This window comes from Coenobita brevimanus, chromosome 90 (genome assembly GCF_032717465.1).
Source record: "Coenobita brevimanus isolate Jiangsu-jjx chromosome 90, ASM3271746v2, whole genome shotgun sequence".
In the NCBI taxonomy this organism is placed as follows: domain Eukaryota; kingdom Metazoa; phylum Arthropoda; class Malacostraca; order Decapoda; family Coenobitidae; genus Coenobita; species Coenobita brevimanus.
This window is the reverse complement of record NC_137043.1, coordinates 26,187,637-26,212,126: the sequence shown is the minus strand read 5'-3', so window position 1 is coordinate 26,212,126 and position 24,490 is coordinate 26,187,637. Positions and strand designations below refer to the sequence as shown.

Here is a 24,490-nt window from a genome sequence, read left to right as displayed (position 1 = left end):
CAATATTTACAAAGGAGGGAAGCCAGCCCGCGTGCCTAAGCTAATTCAACCAGACCCAGAGACTTGAGGTTATCCAGAGATCCGACCGCACATAGAGAAGCCTAACTACAACTGAAGAAACCGGACCACAGCCAAGAACTTGACCACACCCAAAGAAACCCGACCGTATACAAAGAAAATCCGATCATACCCTAAAAGTTCAAACACAAAGACCCAGCTACCCCCGAAGAGAAACCCACCACACCCACATAAACCCGACCACAAGCAAAGAGAACGCGAACACGTTTTGACGAAACCCCTTGACGAAACCCAACCACACCTAAAATCCCGACCATATACGAGAAAACCTGACCACACAAACCGACAAAACCTACTTAGAGGACAGCAGAACCCACCCATAACCAGTGAGACCCGACCCGATTGCACACAGATACGCAGTGGTATACCCAATCCTTCCCAGCATTAAGAAGCCACCACAATGAGGATAAACACAGGTATCGGAGCCTCTGTGTGTTTTATATGTTCATGTTATGTTGTGCTAGTGTGTATTGCTGTGCTATGCTGTGTTATGTTATCACACCCATGCACTACAATGTGTGGGTGTTATGTGTTTGGTTCGGTTTGCCTGTGTGTCTGGTAGCAACATTACAGAAAAACTGCTGTAGGGAATTTTTAACATATTTGGAAAAACGATTAAGGACCATCAGAGGAATGCGTGATTAAATTTTGGATGCAAAGGGTCAAGGGTGAAGGTCTAAACCTTGAAAAAATAAAAACAATTGAACGGAATTGCACTGAATCCGAAAAAACAAGCACATAAACCCGTTACCAGATACAACCCCCTTGATGTCAACCAGTCCTCCCCAACTCACCAATTCCCCCCGGGTAACCTGCTCCCACAATGACAATGTTTCCCCCATGAACCTACGAGTATAATCTCCTTTGTACCTAATTTCACCATGAACCCATCTAACCTCATCGACCCATTTTCTCCATGATCCTATTTTAACTCAGAAATTTTCCGTACTGACTTATTGTCCCTACGTATCTTTTCTTTTCAATAGGCCTACGCTCCTCTTCCTCCTCCTCACAATCATCATCATCATCATCATCATAATCATCATCACTATCCTCATCCTCATCCTGCTTCTTCTTTTTAGGGTGAGATGGAAAGTTGAATACTGAGAAATTCTTTCAATATTTTCCGTGTTATTTTCAAGTCTGTGATAATATTCAGAATATTGTTAATTACACGTATGCACAATTTGCAAATTATTCAATATATGAACAAAATTTACAAACGTATCTGATAAGTTTAATTACAGTTATAACAGACTTTTGTATATTATCCATCTCTGGTAGGTAGCGGGTGCCAGCGGATAGGTCCGCCCCGGGTGCCAAACACTCTAGGAACGCCCCTGGACCTTCTTCCCCCATGCACCTATTTTCATCATGGATCATCCCACACGGATCTACTCCTACAATGGACCTATTCACTCCATGGACCTATTTTCCCACTACCCACCCGGCCACCCCGCCTGCCCACCCAACCAATCTTGCCCACCCGCCTCACCTCTTTCTCACCCAACCTTGTCCACCCACCTACCCACCCACTACAGCCACCCCATTCGCCCATCTACATATCCCACTCAATATGCCCACCAACCTACCCACCTGGCCACCAATCTCCTCTAACAGGATGACTTATAAGTTTACACACACACACACACACATACACACACACACACACACACACACACACACACACACACACACACACACACACACACACATACACAAAGGTACAACTGCTTTTATAGTACAAATGAATGAGGCTTCTTAAAGGAACTTGTGATTAAATTTTGGGTGAAGAAGGTCAATGGTCAAGGTCACAGGACAAGGTCAAATGTTCGGCATACTAATTAACGCTTCAATATCAAACATGTAGGGCGGGTATGATGCAGTCGCTGGATGCTATTTCTTGTTCAAGTTAGGAGGGACCTCTAATAGTTGTTGCTGTTGTTGCTTAACCCTGGTCAGTCTGGGCGAGCAAACTTGTCGATCACAGGCAAGCAGCTGCTTCTGTGCGGCCGTCCTACAGGTTGAGTTCAGTACATACACCGTGTAGGGATCCGGCGCCCTCTTCTGATAGGCAACTTCTCATTAAGGTCGGACCGGGACCCTTCCCACAGCGAGGTGCAGAGAAATATAAAGTGGTCTGACTCTCAGGTGGACGCCGCAGCTGCTCCACCCAGGGTATACAGCGTCACCGCGTATAGGCTTCCCGTCAGCATCACCTCTTCATAGTTAAGTGGCTAACTGAAGGTATAACTGAACCCTTCTGTTTCAAACGTTTCCTCTAAACTGATAAATTCGTCTACAGATATGAAGAAGAAGTCAAAGCTGTGTGTTTTACATGTGTTGTCATACTAGTTTCATGAGATTTCAGAGGTTTTGTCTGCGTTGTGTGGTACCATATGGTCCGGTGTTGTGATGTTTTATGCTACTACCGTGTGTTGCGCTGTGCTGATTGTAGCATGTGTGCTATGTAGCTGTCGATTCCTGTATGCTTGTGAGCTAAATGCTGGTTCTGATTCTTGACAGCTCTTACAACTTGCATCTCAGAGCAGTGTTAATATTATTTAAAGGCGCGATCTCAGCTAAGTAATATCGTCTATTAATAGCTAAATTGGTCAGCGGCAGTGAAAGAGGTAACCCCTTCAATCTGGTGAAGTACTTTTCTGCTTCATTCTTGCTATTTCCAGACGAATGCATTTCGCTTAGGAGCGTAACAATATTGAATGGGTTAATGAAAACTATAACTAATGCCCTCAAGTTCCAACAATCTCTCTTAAGATTAATGAAATCGTATCAAGAATACTCGTAGTATGATATTAGTGCAGGCAAGCACAGAATTCGTACAAACTGACAGACTCTGACCTTGTCCTGACACCGGTTGTTCTCAAAATAGAATCCCATCGTTTATGCCTTACTCTCGTACTCTCAATCCTTTCATCAAGTCTGGGTTATATCGGATATAAACTGCTTATTTACTTTCAAGAAGCAATAGGTCAACTCTTTGGTTAACTCTCAACACTTCCACTAAACTTGGTTCAAACTAGATCAAAACTGTTTTAGCTTTGTTCATACACAGACACACACAGGCAGAATTTTGACCCTACCATGTGACCTTGACATCTGATTGTTCCGCAAAATCTATTCCCTTCGCTCATGCCTTACAACGCCTTCAACAAGTGTGGTCTAAATAAGATCAAAATTGTCGAAACTGAGTCTGCCATGTTACCTTGACCTAATATTTCAAAAACAACAGCTCCACCCCTTACTTGTTCCTCAACTCTTTTACCAGGTTTGAAATCGGATCAAAACTGCTTAGAAAACTAGTACATTACAGCTCTGTGCCTTTGTTAATTACATACATATATACATACATACATACATGCATACATACATACACCACCACCATACATACACACATGCATACATACACATATACATACATACACACATACATACATACATAGTTAATAAAGTCAGTCAGGAACAAAGTAAGATGTTGAGATGCTGTCAGCATCTAAAAATACGTCATCGGATTCAAGGGGTTGACCTCATCCTTGCCACCTTGCCACTTAGGGATGACCGTAACGCCGCAATCTTGTCTGTGTATTGCAGCGTGTGTGCTATTTGTGCTGGTGGCTGCGGTTGCGGGCGCTGCGGCCAAGGCGGTGTTCGGTGGAATTAAGGGGGACCTGTGCGGCAAGATGAAGGGGCGGCGGTACTACCTGGAGCCGGGGACGCGAGCGGAGGTGACAGCGGTGAATGTGACGCTGCCACCGTACTCGCCACGCCTGGCCAACCTGCCACCAGCCCGCCTCGCCACACCACGACACTACCTGCCCCCATCCACCCAGGCCAGGCACAGGTACTGTACACTGCATATTTACCAAACTTTAGTCTGGAAGGCGTAATAAATGCAGTACCATAATATTATCTCCTCCAACTATACCACACAGAGGGGATAGAGTGCTGCTTCTGCCGTTTTAACGCTCACATCACCACCCTTATATTAATCCTAACATCACAATTTAACAAGCCAGCTGTCTCGCTCTCGCTCTCTCTCTCTCTCTCTCTCTCTCTCTCTCTCTCACACACACACACACACACACACACACACACACACACACACACACAATCCAGTAAGATTCTTGGAGTGACATACTACACTATCTTCATAGACCACATACAAGACATTAAGAGGCTGTGCACCCGCAGACTCAGCGTTCTCACGGCACTAACGGGGACGGACTAAATACAGCAGATCAGTGATGTCCTATGCCTCCCCAGTATACGCCCCCATACTAGTACCCACTACCACGCCTTGCAGACCATACATACTGACGCTCTATGCATCACCAACGGCTGCACCACTACCACTCCCACAGCTCGCTAACACTTTGGCGCCAAAGTCCTCCCTGTTAGTGCGCGTCCACACGTGTGCTCAAACGAGTGCTGGCAACGTGCAAACAACACAGTAACGAACACGCTGCAAACATGTTGGGAACAACAGCGTCCAGATCATGTTGGCAACATCATGATGAAGTCTCAGCTGCCTCGTATGGTCACACTTATCCCATCACCTCTGCTCTCAGTGTTCGAAACTGCACTGAAACATGTTTGCATACATCTGTCCAAATACTGTTGCAAACATCTTCCCGAACATGTTGCCAGCTGTGTTGCCAACATATGTTTGAGTACACGTGTGGACGCGCACTTAGAGAATATCTTGACAAGTGAGGTATACAATTCACGCAGCAGCTTGTGCTAACACACAACATTCCTTTCGTTATGTGACAAAGCTACACAACACAACTAGACACATAAAACAACAACCACGAAAACATTACCAGACCCTTTTCAACAACATCCCACCTCAAGACACTCCAACACAATGAAAGAACACCTACTTACTGTACTCATTTCACGCGCAGGGCAATACAACACCATAATCAGAGCACTATACTACATGTCCCCCCACCCCTTCTTCTCGACAAAAATCCAACATAGGTACAATATCCTTAAAGATGATCAATATTGACAACATTGTGAAAAAATCGCACCATAAAACACCCTGATCTGTGTGGGGCTCGAACCCGTCTCGTCGCTGCATGTCTACTCGTAAAAGATGTGCAACAGGTCGAGGTGTGTGGATTTGAAAAGCAAAAAAAAAAAACATAATTCCGTTACGGCCACACGGCAGTGGCGAGATGGATTCGAACTCCACACAGATGAGGGTGCCTTACGTGTTTCGTCATTATAGAGATGATCGACTACACTCCGCTAGACTTAGAGCAGGACATCACTTCGTCCTTTTCAGCTACCAGCTTAGATTCGAGCTGGGTGGAATCACAGATGAGACGTGCCCCAGCTGTGGAACAGGTCTCCACAAAATAACACACATTATGGAACACAGCACAACATATACCATACTAAAACGCAGGCACAACATTAACAGCTTAGGGAACTTATGAGACAACCCCACAGGGGTTGCTGCATACCTCCGGTCGACAAGTCTGCTGGGCCAGGCATGACCGGAGTTGAGCAACAACAACAACCTTATATCTGTGCGCCTAGGCCTACTGTACGAAGCACTTAATCAGTCTGTGCTGTGATAAAAAGATCAACATAAACTGGAATATACTGCAGCTTATTATGGTATTACGGTCTGCCAAGATCACAAATTAATGTTTTGGCGAGAGGACTATTCTTTCCAGCACTGCATCCCCCTTTCTCCAGTTCCTCTCCAAAGAAATCACGATTGAATTACTAACACTACAACCTGATCTTCACGCAGGGATGCGTCAGTTTCACTGCCCACGCTTTCTGTTCAAAGAACCTGGTAAATCCTCAGATTCATGAATGGGAAGAGATGAAGCTGAGGTTTCCTTCTCCAGTCACTCCCAACCCTAATCAACGTGGGCAATGGGATAAGAACGAAGATGATCAAGCCGAGGTGCAGTAGCTGAGAACGCGAGCTACCGACCGAAAGGTCAGATGTTCAAGTATATCGGAAGACCACTGATTGCCGTCAGAAAGAGTATCCGGTCGCAAAAGAACCTAATGTCTATAAACAAAGGAAACGTCTTATCCCCGTCAAGAAGGTAGACGTAAAAGTGCATCCTGCCACACTCCCAATTCTATTTTCTAAACGCAATGGATACGTTTGAATAAATTAGCCAAAAAATTTCAGATCATGAATTCCAGAGACAGAGAGGGGGGGAGGGGGGACCTGTGATATATGCTCTAGCTGGTCAATCAGCCAGTTGACAGTTTTCTATTCAGCCATGTGTGGTATGATTCATAAAGAGAGGACGTTCCGCCGTTATCGCTAATTAAAACAAAATAATGTGCAATTTCTGTGGCCAAATTTTCACGTACTGCTCTGAAAAATACAAACAAAAACTTTATGTCTGACCTTGGTGAGGTTGAGGGTGCGAGGAAGGATTGGCCTTGGAACTGGTTCTTGGACCTAACACATTCTCCCACATCATTTCCTCTTGCCTGAAACACAACGCCTATACCACTGAAGAATCTGAAAACAAAGGACCGATTGAAGAGAGGGGGAGGGCACAACTAACATTAAAAATACTGCACTGTACCAAAACGTATGTTGATATAATTCGTGGTGACTGGCATCTATACACATCTGTTATTCCTTCAGTGTTATTATTTCACGTCAATTGCCTACAGGACAAAAAGACAGACATTGTTTTATTACTGTTCAATTTACATCAAAATCAATCACCATCATGATAAATACCGATCTTTCACTACGTCTTTCAACTTGCGGATCAGTTGACCATTAACTATCTACCTGTCAACTAAATGCCCGTAGTAATTCCAGTCTGTTGTCATCAAATTATGAAATTAATAAGTTCACCTGCATAAAAGAAAAAAAAGGACTGGTTTGGTTGACAACAAAAGATAACTTATTCTCCGGGTACAACTTCATCCTTAGCATTTCGTATTAAGCAGGTTCTCTCTCTCTCTCTCTCTCTCTCTCTCTCTCTCTCTCTCCTAGTGCTGTACTTCTCCCCTAATAAGGTTGTGTTGTGCGGGTTCCGAATCTGAATACCTTGTAGCTCTTTCCTCGCAGCGCCACCACCACCCCTGACCCTCCACTACCCCACCCTTCCACAGGAGGTCTGGCTACGACGGTCCACTTCGGAGGAGATTATTTGGTGGTCCCCCTCGCCCTCCACCCACCCCTCCCACCACCACACCGACCACCACCACAACCACAACTACCACAACCACAACCACCACCACCACACGCCCATTCTTCCTCCCACCAGCAAGGATGATGAGGGAGGATGTGAAAGAAGAAGAGGAAGAAGAGGAAGAGAACTCAGGTGAGGGAATGTTATACTCTTACAAAAATGATGATATTAAACAGACCATTAAATACTGCTAAATTTGTGGTTATCGATCTGTGTCTAATGTTTTTCCTTTTGTTTTGTGTGTCTTTGTTGCATGCTAATACCTGTGCATGACTACGTGTTCTGTGCATGGGTGTGATTTGTCCTTATGATGCTTGTATTTACCTGCGCGTGATTATTTGCATGTGATGGGTGTTCAAACTTGTGCATGTGTACGCATATGAACTCGTGTGTGTGTGTGTGTGTGTGTGTGTGTGTGTGTGTGTGTGTGTGTGTGTGTGTGTGTGTGTGTGTGTGTGTGTGTGTGTGCGCAGGAGAGGAGGCAGCACTGACTCAGCCCCTGCGGTGCGGTGCGGAGTTCTTCACCTGTCCAGAGTGTCACCTTCAGTTCTCCTTCACCGCCGTGCACCTCCCGTCATGCTCACATGACCAGTCATGCAGGTACACCATCACCATCACCCTCACTGTCACCATCTTCACCCTCACCTTCACCCCTGCCATCATCAGTCATCATCATCACCCTCAACCTCACGAACACCCTCATCATCATCACCTTCACCACTAGCTTTACCATCACCCTTACAAGTCACCCTCACCACCCTCACCACTACCTTTACCATCATCCTTACAATCACCATCACCAATCACTATCATCACCTTACCACTAACTTTACCAACACCCTCTCACACTATCAGTCTCATCCCCACCATCATCAGCATCCCATCCTCCCCTCCACCATCACCACCACCTCCACCCTGATCCACCCTCGCTGCACCGTATCTTATCTCATACTTTACTGCATATTTTATACCCCTGTTGTTTGGCCTCTTGCAGTTTGTGCCGCTTCCTGTAGCCCTCAGTAACCTTTTTGTTTGGTGTCAACTTTGTGGGAGACCCTGGGGTAGTTTTGCAGTGACAGCCCTAGATGGCGACTAGTCCAGCCTGCCATAACTTCTCCTATCCCATGTGTGAATAAACGTTTTGATCACATAACGATTAGTATTAATAAACATCAGCACGTACAGAGTAGTGTGAACCATTAATTACTTTTCCCCATACCTAAACTGTTATAATCGAAAAAAAAAAATTCAACTGACAAGGGCTAAAGGCATTAAGCAGTAAAGCCTTCAAAGACCGGTTACTCAAAAGCCTGGCCATAAAACTGATACTGTATGTGGTCTGAGCAGTTTTCACCACCTTTAGCGCACACAGAGGCGTAGCAAGATTTCGCCAAGTGGGGAGGGGTGAACCTAAGTAAACGCTCAAACAAGAATCGTTTAAAAAATCTAAATTAACTAGCCATTACATTCCTGGATACAGCAGGTGTATTAGAATTCATCAAAAAACGAAGTCTTGAAATATCCGATACATAGAAGCCTGAATAAGCGACCATTATCAGACTACTGAAGTAGTCTCCCGACTTATTGCAGTTGGCAACTCAGCTAAGTAGAAAGCCCGTGATGGTGTATTTGATAATCATTCCACAGTGAAGCAAACTGGATCAATAAAAGTTTCGGGGTCAGACCTATTATTTCCATCAAGAAGGGAAGGAGGGTAGGGGCTGGATAACTCCATACATACAGTAGCTGCAAAGCCAAGCAAGAGGGGTTCTACTCCTGAAATGGAGGGCTTCTGGTGATTGTAGTATAAATTATCTCTTAAATATCGTCTGACGATTTGTTTTACGTTGGCTAACGCCATAGATGTTGTTACTTGCCGCTGGGATATATGCCGAAGTCTTAGAGTTAAGCACCTAACGGTTGAGACAGGTCTACTAATCTTTTGTTAACGTATTTTGAATGACATTACGAGGAAGCACGGTCCCCCTATATATCCCCCTCCTTGGGCACCATTGCTCGTACACAAACGAGTGTGAAAAGTAAATAAAACAGTCAGCATAATGGATGCCATCCTACTAGTAATAAGGGATAGTCTAGTCTTAAGGGTCACCTCATGCATTTTGTATGCAAACTTACCCGAACGGTATCCATAAAAATACACCAAATAAACTCGAAATAGTTTACTCTTAAACGTGAGGGGAAACATTTGTCGTCTATGGTACGGTGCGAAGCTTACGAATGGCCACGGGACATGTTAGTAAAGCACACGATAAAAAGTTTTTTTTTTTTTTTTTCCGACTATATCTTACAAAGGTCAGCTGTAGCCCAATGGGTAGCACGATTATTCCTGTAATGGTGAGTCAGGAAGTCCCAGTCAAGACACAGAATATACTTTAAAAACCCAGGTTAACCCGAAAGTAACAATAGTGCAGCCATATACGTAAATGTCTGAACATACAGACTAAACTGTATCACACTAATTATGTTCTATATAAATATGTACCTCTTTTCCTTCGTTTGGATTTCTTTAATGTAGGCGATCATAGGCATTTACCCCAGTGCCCCATGTGATGACCCGCAGTGGTTGTTACAAGGTGGTGAAATACTGTGTGTGTGTCTCGTATCAAGAGGTATCAGTGCTGTCTTGCTTCTGTACAACGGTCGTATTCGGGTTAGTAATTTATCCTGCTTGAGTCTCTCTGTAGCTTGTCTCAGTAATTTGCAGGTCCGAAACGCACCGTTGTTACGTCTTGTACCTTATTTAGTCTCACTATATTGAAATGCAAGCTGTTGTATATGCTAAAGAATGTACTGTGCTTCACCGTGCTATATTCCTCACCATAAACCGTGTAACCTTGTGTGTTACTCATCATATACCATCACATGCAAAAGTTCGACAACAAACCCCTGCCAATATTGTGTCCTGCCTTCCTTATTTTTCAAACCTTACCGAACGTCAGAGAGTAATCTTCCGAGAAATACACTTTTGTTGCTGACTCATATCGCTATCACATAAACGTATTACATTTAACGTCTTCCATCACTACAGCCAGGCAGGAAAGTGTCGTCGAATTTTGATAGTGATAGTACAAGTAATGGTTATATTCTAAGTGGCTTTGGAGATTTCGCAACAATTATTCCTTAGCGATTTATTCTGTATACCTTAATATCCCCTTACAGGCTGCTACTGCAGATTACGTCAATATTGAAGCGATATAAGTAACACACAAGATAATGTTAAAGTGCAAAATACAAAATAAATCGCAAAGGAAGAGGTGTAACGAAGCCTTGTACAGTATGATACCAAGAAGACGGCCTCCTACACCACACCTGACCCTCCCTTCCCCTCCTACAGGTGTGACTACGTGAGGGTACGAGAGCCGCCCTACGCTGGTGGTGGGGGGCGTGATGTGTGCTCTACGGGCGGGGGCGGCGACGGAGGGGGAAAAGGGGGCATGGGTGGGGGCGGTGGGGGAGTGCAGTCGTTCGCCACCCAGACAAGAGAGGCCATTGTGGATTTCTTGTACGCCCGTCGCTACACCCACGCCTTCACGCTGGTCATCACTGCTAGACGTGAGTGTTGAGGGAGACACAGATAGATAGACAGACAGACAGATACACAGACACAGATAGATAAACAAATAGATAAATGGATGGATGAAAGGATAAAGAGACGCAGTGCCAGATATATAGTATGTACATAGAGAGATACATGGACAGACTGATGGATAAATACACATCAGACAGGCGGTTACAGAGAGAGAGAGAGGTAACAAGGCACTTATCCCTAGCCAAAATAGTATCCTGCCCTACGCTCCCCCATCATTATCTCCTCAGAATAGGTTAATACACGTCCTTCTGCAAAACAAATTCTTATTCTTGCTCCTAGTTTATCCCTAGTTATCTCAAGTCTCCTGATTAAAAAGTTCCGAGGTAAATAATAATAATAATAATAATAATGATGACAGCGACGACGACGATGATGATGATAATAATAATAATAATAATAATAAAACGCTCCTAACGTCTCAAAAAAATCCATAACCTCTAACGTTTCAGAAAAAAATCTTTCACCATCTTTCCTCCCGGCTAAACTCTCGCGTATCCCTGTCTCTCTCGGAACATTTCATTCACCGTCCACACTCCTCCCACATATCTTTTCTTGCCTCTCCACATGTCTCAAAAAAATGCCCACCTTCCCTCCATTTTCCTCCAAACTAATCCCTCTCGCTTCAGATCTTTAGGAAAAAAATCCTTCACTAATCAACGTTCCTCCCAGCTCACTCTTATCTCTCTGGACCGCAGGCAATCAGTACCAGATCAACGGTGAGGCGAATGAGACGAGTGGGTTTATCAAGTCCCCGTACTTCCCCGAGCTGTACCCGAAGGACCACTGGATGGAGTACAGGCTGCAGGCACGACACCCAGACACCAGGGTCAAAGTCGTCTTCCTGGACTTCCTTCTCTCGCCATGGAGCTACGTCGAGGTGAGAGGGGTTGCAGGGTAGTAGGGGAAAGGGATAGGGATGGGGGCTGTGAGGGGTGGAGGTAAGTGTGAGATTGGATCTTTTATTTTTTTTTTCTTCTTGATTTACCCAAACGTACACCCAATGGACAACAGAAATACTCAGGACTCGATCCCAGGGATATCTGAACAAGCTATGATATGGATTGTCTTTTTTTTTTGTAAAAATTAAGTAAGTTGTTATGATGTTAGTGACAACATTACACTGGTGGCAGGGGAGCTCAGTGTGAGGTAAATTTTGGACTGGTAATTATACCAGAGTAGAGTGGTGGTCATATCACAGTATAGTGAAGTGAATTCCCCAAGATGGGAGCATTTGCGTTATGTATTTCTAGGGGTTAATCGTGCACATTACTATCTGCATGGAAATACTGGACGACCGTGGTGGCCATGTGTTTGTAATGTAGTCTTACAGTAAATGGTGGAGGGAATGCTTCCAAGGCACGGTATAATACAATGTAGTTGTTTTATCTGTGACGGGAGTGGTGTTACATGTTTCTAGGATGGATCGCATGCAGAAGCAATGAGGATTGTGCCTCTCCTGTTCATGTGGTATTGGACTGGATTGTATTGGATTGGTAACGGAGACAAGAATTTGGGGTTGTCTGTCTAAGGGGGAGCGATTAGTTAGGAAGTATGACTTGGGGGGGAACTGGACACTAAAATTGGTCTAATGTGGGAAGTGTAAAGTGTTCGATTGTGTTCTTGCAGCAACCACCTTGTTCAGAATGGCCTGTTGTTCTAGCGACAGTTGTATGATGTGTTCTGAAGTAGTTAATCACTCATTCCCGAATGACTCTCCCTCCTATCCACCTAATTCACCATCACCTCTAACCCCTACCTACTGTAACTCTCCCACCATTCACATAACTCATTCTCAGACGATTTTTCCTTCCATACAACAAACTCCTCCACCAAATTCTGACAAGGGTAATGGCCTCTTAAAATTCTGTTTCTACTCCTGCCCTCCCTTAGCCCATGATATTATACTGGTGTGGGTTTAGATGCATGTGGTCATTATTATCTACCTGGTCAGTCAAACAGTTTAATTCTAACCGACCGTTACTTTTCACCACCCAAATTAATTTAGTATTATGGGATACTGAAATGGAGGAGGAGGAGGAACGGAACCTTTAGAGGCAATTGTACCAGAACACAGCTACGTACGCACCTATCTCTCCCTCCCACCCACTCAGCACACAGCCAGTCTCTCTCTCTTTTTCCCCAGGTCGAGGACACCAATAAGACCCGGCTGGCGACCTTCAGCGGCAACACGTTCAGGCCGCCCATCCTGGTGTCCTCGGGGCCTCATCTCACTCTCAGGTTCAGCGGCAACGGGGAGACGGCCAGGGGGTTCAACCTTATGTATGCCTTCGTTGCCGCAGGTGAGTGTGGGTTGCAGGGAGGGGGTGGTGGTATGAGGGATTGTATAGGGGGTCATGTGTGTGTGTGTGTGTGTGTGTGTGTGTGTGTGTGTGTGTGTGTGTGTGTGTGTGTGTGTGTGTGTGTGTGTGTGTGTGTGTGTGTGTGTGTGTGTGTGTGTGTGTGTGTGTGTGTGTGTGTGTGTGTGTGTGTGTGTGTGTGTGTGTGTGTGTGTGTGTGTGTGTGTGTGTGTGTGTGAGAGAGGGATGGAGGTTGTGGTATGTGGAGTGGAGGTATGTGAGTAGGGATGGCGATGTCTGTGGAGTTTGAAGCTGTGTGAGAGATTAGGGAAGGGTTGTTGCGTGAGTGAAATGTGGGGTTGTGGGTGAGTGGGGGTGGGGGCTGCTGAGACTAAGTGCAATAAATGTGGAGTGTGCAGGTGAGGATGAGAGAGTATGGTGTGTGCATATGGAGTTGATGCAGAGTGTGAGGTCATGTAAGTAGTACGGAGTTGTGAGAGTTTTGTAGGATGTGGGCTGTGTGGTAGGTGTGTTAATGTTTTGACGGTGTGGAAGTTGTGTGGGTGTGGAGTTGCCTGGATGGTTGTATGGCCTGGCTTGCTTCCCCTGGCTGGTGTGCAGTGATACAGTCTGGCCTTTTGAATGTCTACTTTTTCATTCTCGATTCCCCGGTATGTTTGTTAATTTTCACATCTACCCTCCAAATCTTCCACTGTTCTCGCAAGTCATATTGATTACAGTGACTTGCAGGCAATAAAGCAATATTTACAATTATTTAAATGTGCATAAACTATTTCCTCTTGCTCTTCTATCTCTTATCTAAATGTGCGTTTATCTCTTCAACAGGCACTCTGGACACCTACCCCGCCAGTACAGGTAAGACCATACTTAATTGTTCAATAATAAAATCAAACAAATGTCTAAAGTCATACCGGCATATTGAGTGAAAAAAAGTACTTCAATAAGCATGAAACAATAATATGATAAAACAGGAGTATGCAACACGTTAAAAATATATCACAGCTACCGTACTACATACTAATTCGAACCGTAGACATTGACATAAAGTCACCTGACGATCATGCGACCTTTTACTACAGTCAGAAGATGATAAAATAAACAAATTCTTAATTGCAGCCAATTAATCATAAAATTTTGCGACGTATTACGACAACAGTAAAAAACAACAGTTCTTGCAATCACCAATACAGTACATCCATAACATACAGTCTGGTATCAAAAGTACCAGATCCACCATCTTAGCACCAATATATACAGCATTACCATCACAATTACACCCTTATATAAATTATACCACTACCTTCAATATAAAACTGCATCACAAACATCGGAACACAATATACATTAAATCTGGCAATAAACACCGGTAAGTAAACCCAGACAACGTACAGACACTATCATCAACCTTTCTCCACAAATATCACAGTTATCATCAGAACACTTAATAGAGCTACTAGTAAGTCCGTGAAAGTCCGTAAACTCTAAAGACGCGCAGACGAGCAATGTCATCACAGTCATCAAGAACACTACGTAACTGTCCATAAGCAAACCCTCAAAACGTACACAGTCAACAACATTCTCTCTCTCTCTCACTCTCTTTCTCTAATGATGATCAGAACACTAAATACATCTACCAGTTAATCCGTAAACCCCCATGACACAGACAAACCGAAACCACCAACCTGGCCTTCCTCTTCTCTCCCCCAACCCAGACTGCGGCGGCTTCGTGACCAACTTCGGGGGTACGATAACAATGATGAACATGCCCAAGGGTGCCGCCAACTTCACGCTCTACGACTGTGTGTGGATCATTCAGCCGCCCCACAACTATGCGTTCAAGTCACACCTATCCATCAAGGTCGTCCAGTTTGAGGATATGGGTGAGCATCATATGTATTTTATTCTCTATTCCCCCCCCCCTCCTTCTCTCTCTCTCTCTCTCTAGTATGTTTAACGCTTAGCTGATCATTAACTTAGAGACTGTCTGTTAATTTTTTGCAGAACATGTGGGAAACTCCTTTATAATACAGTATAGGTTTGATTTACGACATTTCGTCTCCTTTCCTCCCTCCCTTTCATCCACATCTCTCTCTTTCTCTCTCTCTCTCTCTCTCCATTAAGCTTGTTCATTACCCACACAGTCCCTGGCACCACGGTCGAAATCAGGCAAGGTGTAACGAGCGAAGATTACCTGCTGGAAACGGTGACAGCAGGAAGAACAGAAACGGGAACAACCGCAGGAACAACAGCTGGAACAAAAGCTGCAGCAACGGGAGGAGGGCTAAGGAGCGAGGAACACGTGGCCGCGGTAGACACAGGGTTCTACGTAAGACTCCGGGGGGCGTTCTCTAAAGACTCCAAGTTTGCCATCGCCTACACCTCCTTCAGTTATCTTGGCAGTGAGTAGGTCCTTGTTGCTTACCACCTTATCCTGTGTCTAGTGGTTGGTACAATCTCACTATGGTGGCTTTTCCATGGACCATCGCCTGCACCTCCTTCAGTTACCAAGGCACTGAGTTACCTCTTCTATCTTATCAGCCAAGGTGTTACTCCCCTGAATGAAGTTATAAAGTGCTGGTCACAGTTATCTTTATCCCGTTCTGGCTTGTCTTTACTCTTTGTTAGCTTGTCCCATACGCTAACTTTTCTATACTTCGCTCTAACTGTGTTTGTGTCCATCTGGCAGATACGTGCCAGTTAGGCGCCTTTTGGCACAAGATTCGAAATATTCACATCTCGCTACCTAGCACCAAGTGTATTAGATAGTCATTATTAAATTCATCAGTTTTCTATATAATGCAGCATTATATCTGGCGATTTAGGGGGCTTTGTGTGTTTAGCAACTGATGGAAGAATTACAGCCATATCTGGGCAGACTACAACAGTTTCAGCTCGACTTGGACCCTCTAGTCCGGTGTCTTTTGATTTATCAACTCCCTCCGACAGGTTGCTATTCGCTGACGGACCTGATGTGCCAGAACCACCGCTGTATCCCCAAGATGCTGCGTTGTGACGGCTTCGACCACTGTGGTGACGCCAGCGACGAGCCCTCCTCCTGCTACGTGGGGCCCGGCAACAAGACGCTGACACCAGAGGACGCCGCCTGGTGGTATCAACACACGCCCAACTACTACTTCCCGCAGAAGAACAATATACTGCTGGGCGGAGAGCATGGATGGTCTAGTCTGCTCTTGCTTGCATCACTCGTTGGTAAGTAATATTTATTTATTTTTTTTCATCTACTTTCTTGTCTTCTGGCCATTTTTATAATTCTTTTAAACATTATCTGTCTTCTGTTTCTTGCACTAGAGAGGATTATTAATACGATATCTAACCTCGTCAGTTCGAATATTTTAAGCTGAATAGAATCGTCATGAGATGGCAAGAATAAAATGAAAATGGCGTCCACGGGTTCAGCAGCTTAACTTTAGCCTTTCCAATACTTCAGTAATACCTTAATCTGCTCACCATATCACTGGCGGGTTCAGTTCCTGGACTGACTGTTTCTTTGTAGATTTTGAGCATCCGCCCGTGGAATGGATAAGGGCATATAATAAAGGTTTCTCTCTCTCTCTCTCTCTCTCTCTCTCTCAAATTATGCACCTACCGACATCATTCAATCAATATCGATATCACAATCAATCATCCAACCGTTAAATCTACCACTTTCTATTTACATACAGTATATCTTTCAATCAGTCAATCTCTCTCTCTCTCTCTCTCTCTCTCTCTCTCTCTCTCACCCACTCCCTGCCCTATCTCTCCCACAGTGCTGGTCATGATTATCTTCGGGCTCATCTCGTACATGTTCAAGAGTGGCGCGCCGCAGGGACAAGGAGGCAGCAGGGAGCGCAGATCGGCCAATACAAGCAGAGGTGAGCACGCCAGGGAGGGGAGGAGAGGCAGGAAGCAAGGGGAAGGGGGAAGGAGAGAAGGAGAGGGAGGGAGGGAGGTAGATGCAGGAGGGGTGGGGGAGGGAGAGATGGAGGAAGATGCAAGAAGGGCGAGGAAAGGAGGGAGGGAGAGAGTGTTACGGTGGAAGAAGGAGAGAGGGAGGTAGGAAGAGACAGAGGGGTAGGGACGCGAGGGAGGGAAGGGGGAAGGGATCGAGCAGAAGGAAGGGTGAGATGAACAAGTGAAGGAGGGAGACAGTACAAAGAAGGGTGCATGAGAGTGAGTGAGGATCAGGAAACGTGAGTGGCGAAGGGAGGGAAAAAGCACACTAGAGAGTGAGCAATAGAAGGTAGGGAAGAGTGACTAACAGTGAGTAAGAGAGTACGTAGGAGTGTCAGTAGAGTAAGTGTCAAAGTGTGTGATGTGATAAGGTAGGTAGAATTAGAGTGAGCAGTATGAAGAATGAGTGAAGATAAAAAAGAATGTAACTAGGGGTGAGAATGAGGAACAAGAATGGTGAAAGTATTGAAAGAGTATTAAAGGCTGATTACTGGGAAGAATGAGTGTGTGGAAAAGAGAGTGAAGAGGTGAGAGTGAGTAAGAGTTGGATAGGAAGTGTGGGTGGGTACAGTGAAAGACAGTGAATCATATCTGAGAGAGAGAGAGAGTGAGAGAGAGAGAGTGTGTGTGTGTGTGTGTGTGTAATGATATGAGTAATGTGAACAAGGGTATAGGCGTGCGTGTGTTAATATCCTAATGGACGGGCGAGATGGCTTTCCTTCACTCCTTCCATAACCTTCTTCCTTCCATATCCTCCTTCACTCCCTCTTCTTCCTTCCTTCCTAAGCTATTTTCCTTCAATCTCCCGTACTTCTCCTACCTCTCCCTCTTTCCCAAACTTTCTTCCTTCTTGCTGTCTCCTATACTCCTTCTCCCTCTATCTTTCTTTCTTTCCTAAGCTTTTGTCCTTCCTCCTCCCACCCCTTTCACTCTTTCCTAACTCTTCCTTCACTCTTCCATACTCCTCACTCTGCCTGTGCCTTTCACTCCTTCCTAAATCCCCCTCCTTCACACTCCCATATTCTTTCTCACTCTATCGTTCACCCTTTCCTTCCCATTCCCTTTCCCTCCTGTTCACCTCCTACTCTCTCCTCTACCTTTAGTCTCTCTCCCAAACAGTGTAGAGATTTTCAAGGCTGCAGCCAAAGATTTGCCCTTGTAATGAGCTACAATTATTCTTCTTTACCTTTTTCATTCTTTCTTTGATCTGCCATCCTTCTCTCTCATTCCTGCATTCACCTTCCATCCCTCTCCCTAGTTCCCTCTCCTTTATTTCTTCTTTCGCCTTCCACTCTTCCGCACCCTCACAACCCTTCATTCCTCCCACATATTCTCTTTCTCTCTCTCTCTCTCTCTCTCAAGCTTTCCTCAAACCCTCCAAAACCCTTCCTCCCTCCCTCTCATTCGATGCTATACCCCCTTCCTTCCCTCTCTTCCTCTCATTCGATGCTACACGCCCTTTCTTCCCTCTCTCACCCACTTCCTTTCCCTTCTCGCTCACCACCTACTCTTTGCCACCCACAGCCTCTCTCTCTGACGGTGTGGAGATCTTCGACGCAGCTGCCGACGACCCGCCATTGTACGAGCCCCCGCCAGACTACGAGGACGTCATTAAGTTCATCCTCTCTGGTAACAATCTCAAGGTCAGTCCCACAGAGTCCCTCCCCAGCACAAGCCACCGCGCTGAAGGGCTTATCTGTTATTGTTTCTATCTGTACATATATTAACGACAGGTTGAATTACATCGTGAAGTCGAGCATCATCATACAGCTTGTCGACCATCGTTACCGGAAGAGAATCATACCTAGATAAGGGTGCTTTACGGTACGATCTTATTGTTTCTAATCCTCTGAGTACATCTCCATCAAGGTCAGTGGTGCAGTCTAGCGGAAAATAGCGTAAAACAGAAAGGACAGCATGATAATGAAAGGGGTTAATATTGGCTTTCACTCTACCGTATAACTGCTAACCAAGGAATTCTGTACAGTCACCAAAGGATTTCGTTCAGGCAAGAGAAATCGTAGCAGTGGATGAGTTAATGTTTATGTTTTAACAAGCAGGATTAAGCACGCTGTACAGAGCCCTTATACTACAGAGGCACCATGACCGTAACTGATCTGTGTGGCAGCATTAAAGGTCGTATTGTTATAAATGTAAGCGTGAAGGCGTCGACCCCCAATTTTTGACAGAAATTCTGAAGCATGTGATGATGACAGAACATCACTAACCCTTATGTATCACTGATGAATACACTCTGTAATGTGGGATGGATTCTAATCACATCTAATAGCTAAAGATGTTCCACAAATGACCATCAACTTCGCGCATTTTCAATGCTTTCCTTTTCAGTTACGCTTCATCTCACAAGCATCTCACCAGCAGACTTACTACACTTCCATGAATCCCCCAAATTTTTGTCCCTGTTCATTCACATGTGGGAATCTAGATGTAACATTGGCGCATTCTAGCGGAACACTGAGGCAGAACAAATACTGATTTTCTTATGACCCTCGTGCAGTCACCATACATTAATCCTTAGCCTTACTCTTCTTCCCAGCTGGTGCGTCGACCTGGGGGTGTGACGGCATGGGTGCCTGACAAGCTGGTAGGTGAAGGTGAGGGTGTGGGCGGGGGCGCGGCGGGGCGGGGCGGGGGTGAGCGGCCACAGAGGACCCGCCACGCCTCACTCGACCTGGAGCAGGGCATGGAAGTGGTCTTGTGGAACCCCAGTACCGGCATACCAAACCCATGGTAAGTGATCCTATACTCATTTTACTGAATACATACTCTTTTCCTATACGCTGTATCATATGTACAGCCGGGAACAAAAGTTCGCCTAATATTTTCACCTCTTGTACTACTCACTTTCTCCTGTTGGCTCATATTCACAAACAGATAGAGGCTTTGTATGTCTCTGCCTATAAATGATTCTCTCTCTATGATGCGACTGGGTGGGAAAGTGACGGACAAGCCCTAAGTGTGAGGTAGTGTCGAATAATATGCTAACTTTTTATCCTGTCCACACAAAAGCATATGTTTCACTATATTCTTGAACTGTAAGAGAATCCTGACTTCCGGATCTACATACAGTACTATGAGATCTGAAAACCATAGTAATCTTTCCTAGTGCGGACCTACAGGCAACATTTAGGGCCGTATTCTCGTCAGGTTAGGAAGCTTTCTAACACTTCTTCCTTACCAGTGAATTTCTGCATGTTACACATATGTATTCTCGTCTTTTGTTTTTTAGCCATGCAATTATGTCAATATTAAAAACCCTATAAACAACATGAAAAAATATTAAGGCTCAAGACGCAAGATAAGTTGCTCACGAAGATGTGCTGGAAAGCCTCCTACACCAACGAGAATAAGACCCTTACTATCATATTTCTAAAACTGAGTGCAGTGGAGAATGAATGTCCCTAATTTTTGTGCTCATTTATGGAATGGAACAGCTCTGACCATTCCCTGTGGTCAGCTTGCGTACCATATTATGACTGAGTGTATCTAAGGTGTTACAAAAACTAGATACGGCTTGCCTTTCCCTTAGCGATCTCAGTTTTAATAACAGAACCCTTTTTCTGTTCTCTTGGTGCAGGAGTGGTGGACGTGCTGTCCCGCGTGCGGGTGATGTCGAGCCCCGATCCACTGTGTCGGTACACCCCCGCATGGGCCACTTGCGCCGGTCCTCGCTGCCAGTGGCCCCGCTGCCTGAGGTGCTGCAGGGACCCAGTCACGGGGTCAGTATGGCACCAGAGACCATCGCTGAAGCACCAGAGGGAATGGACTCACCCCTGCCACCACTCCGCCCTATCCAGCCTGCCATCAGCTCCCCACAGATCTCTGTACGTTCTTTCAACTATGATTCTTCAGCCGTGTCCACCCCAGGTCCCAGCACGCCACGGGTGGCGACACCTGCTGGCAACCTTGGTCGTAAGCTGCTCAAGAAGGGTGGCAGACGAAAGAAAAGGACATCAACTGCACGACGACCTGCTAGAGGACAAGACGACTCTGCTCCACCGTCCTACGAGGACGCAATGCAGCAGTCCAGCCGCGGCGCCACCCCTGTACACCGCCAGAATGACCACACAGCCACCAGTCAGGTCAGTGAAAGCACACAGACAAGTTTAGACCACGACCATGATCTCACACCGACGGACCGCCTGAGGGCCGCAAGGGAGATGTTCCAGCGCATGTCACGGGAAGAGGATGGAGGTCGTATTCACAACGGCAGAGCAGCAGCCCCTAAACGCCCTACTGCCCCAGCTGTGCGGGGTCGTCACGTGAGGACAGGATCTGGTGGGACTAGTATCAGTCGTGGAACTGTGCGGGCCAGGAAAGCCATGCTTCTGCGCAGCCAGCGGCCACGATCTGCTTGTACCTGCCAGGGGGCCTGCTCCTGCGCCACAGTTAATTCTGAGAGTGAGTCCAGAACTCCCACAACACCAGGTGCCGTGCGTTCCAAGGTGCACTACTATGAGGCCACCAGTGAACGCGAGAGCGATGAATCCAACACTACCACCCGCCCCAACCTCGGGCCCAAGAAGAGACGACTGGTGAGGAACAAGTCTGCCCCCAACATGCACCCTGCTCACATCAAGAACCAGCCGGTGGAGGTTGGCGTGGAGGCAGATGAGGTGTGGTGCCAGCAGGACTGTGATGGTGTGGGTGAGGAGATGGACCGGCCATTGATTACCCCTGTTTCGGAGATGCCCCCCGATATGGTACAGGACAAGTTGCTCCCTAGCATTAGGAACCGTGTACAAATGTATGACCAAATGTGTCATTCCTGCTCCAGCATCGGCTCTGGGAACCACAGTAATCCAATATCTCCTGTGGCTTCCTTATCAACATCCCCTCGACCACCAACCCCACACGGTGATGTGGATGAGTGTGAGGATGGGGTGAAACCAGGGAGGGTGAAGGAGGCTAAAACGCGTTTCATCACGGCCCTGCAGAAGGACCTACCCCGGCTGTTGCCTGCGGACTCTGATGATTGTGGTGACTCCTCTCAGCCCGTGCTGGTTCCCTACCTCAACTTAAAGAATGAAGAGGCTTCTACTCCTGACCTCCCTGATACAGCTCCAGTATCACCACCTCCCCTCAAACAAGAGGAGGCAGAGTCTATTGAGTTATGGGACGCTTCTTCCCATGGCCGCCCCAGTCCCCAGCATGAATTATATGCCAGTGTGGCTGAGGTACCCACCACGGCCTCAGGAGCAGTACCTAAGAAGGTATCAGTGGTGACCCACTTGACTAACAAGACTGAGGATTGTGAGAGCCAACCTGGACCATCTGGTTCTCTGGGCCAGCCTGGGGCAGCCAGGAGCAGGAGCGGCCTTACACTGCCGCTAGCTGACAAATTCAGTCCTGCCCCTGATATTTCACCCAAATCCTCCACACAAGGCAGTACCATCCCTGGCAGAGCAGCCTCTGAAGAAAGCCTGATGGTGACAACACTAAAGACTTCACGTGCGGGATCTGAGGAGGACACACCACCGTCCACGCCCATACGGCAGCAGCTCCTGGATGTTACCCTCAACGAGACGTTGGACTCTGACACAGATCAGGAAATGGAAGCGAAAGAGGGGGTAACCAGCTCACCCGCATCCTGTGACACTGCCACCCTCCCCTCACCTCACACACAGCCACCACACCCGTCACAGCCCATATCTAACCAACATGCAGAGCCACAGCAAAAAACAAAGACAAAGATTCCAGTGCCATCACCTCGCGGGTCAAAGATGCCCCAGACAGTCACTATCACCGTCCCTGTCCAGAAGGCCAAGGTGCCTAGGCCCCCAGCTCCTCAAGGTGTACCCAAACCTTCAGTTCCCCTCCCCAGAAACCCTCCTAGCACTGCCCAGCCAAGAACCAGCCTTAACACAGGTCGTCCTAGGTCCCCGTCCCCTAAACCCCAGCCCAGAAGCAGTCCCCAGCTCCCCCAGTCAGCCCCAGACAGCCCCATATCTGAGACTGGAAGCACGTCCCCTTCAGAACCCGTCAGTCCCCCATGTCGGCCCCTTTCTCCCCAAAGTGCCCCATGTCGGCCCCTTTCTCCTCAAAGTGCCCCCCATCCCACAGGTCTGAGCCCGCAGATGATGAACAACGGCGTTATCACTATACAGGTGGGAAAGAGGCCTAGGCGTGACTTTATCTGACACGCTAACCACACGTCATAATTACTGACATTTTACAGCACATTTTCATTTTCCTTTAACCATCGTAATCGTACACCACACACATTATGACATTACCACAACATATTATCCATTTTCTTAATCACTTCATTTTACACCGTCGCAGTCATCACATAGGCCTATCATAATTATTAGCCTATACACAACCTCAATACCTCACACCTACCTACTTTGGTCCACTTCAACCACCACTAACCATAAATATTAACCAGAAAACTCAGCTTATATTCATGCTACACTATTTTTAAATATAACCATATCAAAAAATTATTCACAACGACGAAATCCGTCCTCATCACACGTCATAGCGATACGCTCGTACACACGCACACCACCCACTTTTAAGCACATCCACACGGTCACAAACTCTCACAACACATGCTGAAGTCACCAGTCCTTCTCACTGCACCATTAATATTTTACACCACAATTACCACTACCACAACACCTCTGACAAACCGCACTCACCACCACCTTCCCTCACGTCCCCTCCCCTTCTTCACTCAATACCATGAACACAATACTGGACTGGGAAGCCTTACAGTGTGGCAAAAACTGCGCAGTAATACGAGTTCCTCATTTTACGTGTACTTCAGCAACTCCATAACCACCCTGCCGTACACACGATATCATATATAAATAACAATATACAGTAACAGATACCAAACATAAATAAACAATATACTAAACCAGGATAAAAAGTAACCATTATGTATTCGTAAAATGAAAGTAAATTTGGTCAGTTTTCCTCATTCTCACTGCCCCTCTACTTTCCTGTCATTCATATCACCTTTCCTTCCTCCTACCTTTCATTCCACCTTACAAATTATCTTAACAGCTTTTCCCTTACTCGTTTCCTTTACGACGCCCATCACGTTTTGTTTTTATGAGAACGGCTCTGGGCCCACTTTTGCACTCCATGCCCTGAGTCCCAGCAGTCCTCCTAAGGCCAAACACTTTTATATGTCACCACTTCGGCACTAATATCCATCCTCCATACTGAATACATACTTAACCTGTATCATTCAGTACGTGTAGTGGTATTAGCGGAGGTATTTTCTGACATGGATGTTATTACTATAATGTGCAGTATATTATATGTAACCTCACGTT

The 24,490-nt window shown here is 46.0% G+C and overlaps 1 protein-coding gene across 1 annotated transcript; it reads left to right on the top strand.

Moving 5' to 3' along the window:
* Positions 1–306: 306 nt before the first annotated feature.
* Culd (CUB and LDLa domain) lies at positions 307–23,338 on the top strand. The gene is made up of 15 exons (XM_080281649.1): positions 307–494; positions 3,691–3,940; positions 7,216–7,427; positions 7,760–7,895; positions 10,651–10,868; positions 11,601–11,782; positions 13,049–13,205; positions 14,049–14,078; positions 14,936–15,103; positions 15,365–15,622; positions 16,170–16,433; positions 16,994–17,098; positions 18,702–18,820; positions 19,735–19,928; positions 20,776–23,338. Exons 1-15 carry the CDS (start codon positions 479–481, stop codon positions 23,336–23,338), a joined length of 4,872 nt encoding a protein of 1,623 aa, XP_080137775.1. The 5' UTR covers positions 307–478.
* Positions 23,339–24,490: the final 1,152 nt, after the last annotated feature.

Bases quoted from the DNA above. Each gene is read 5' to 3' on its own strand.
- Culd (XM_080281649.1), top strand. The intron at 7,428-7,759 runs GTGAGGGAATGT...TGTGTGTGTGTG, and splicing joins AGAAGAGGAAGAGAACTCAG to TGTGCGCAGGAGAGGAGGCA. The intron at 18,821-19,734 runs GTCAGTCCCACA...TCTTCTTCCCAG, and splicing joins TCTCTGGTAACAATCTCAAG to CTGGTGCGTCGACCTGGGGG.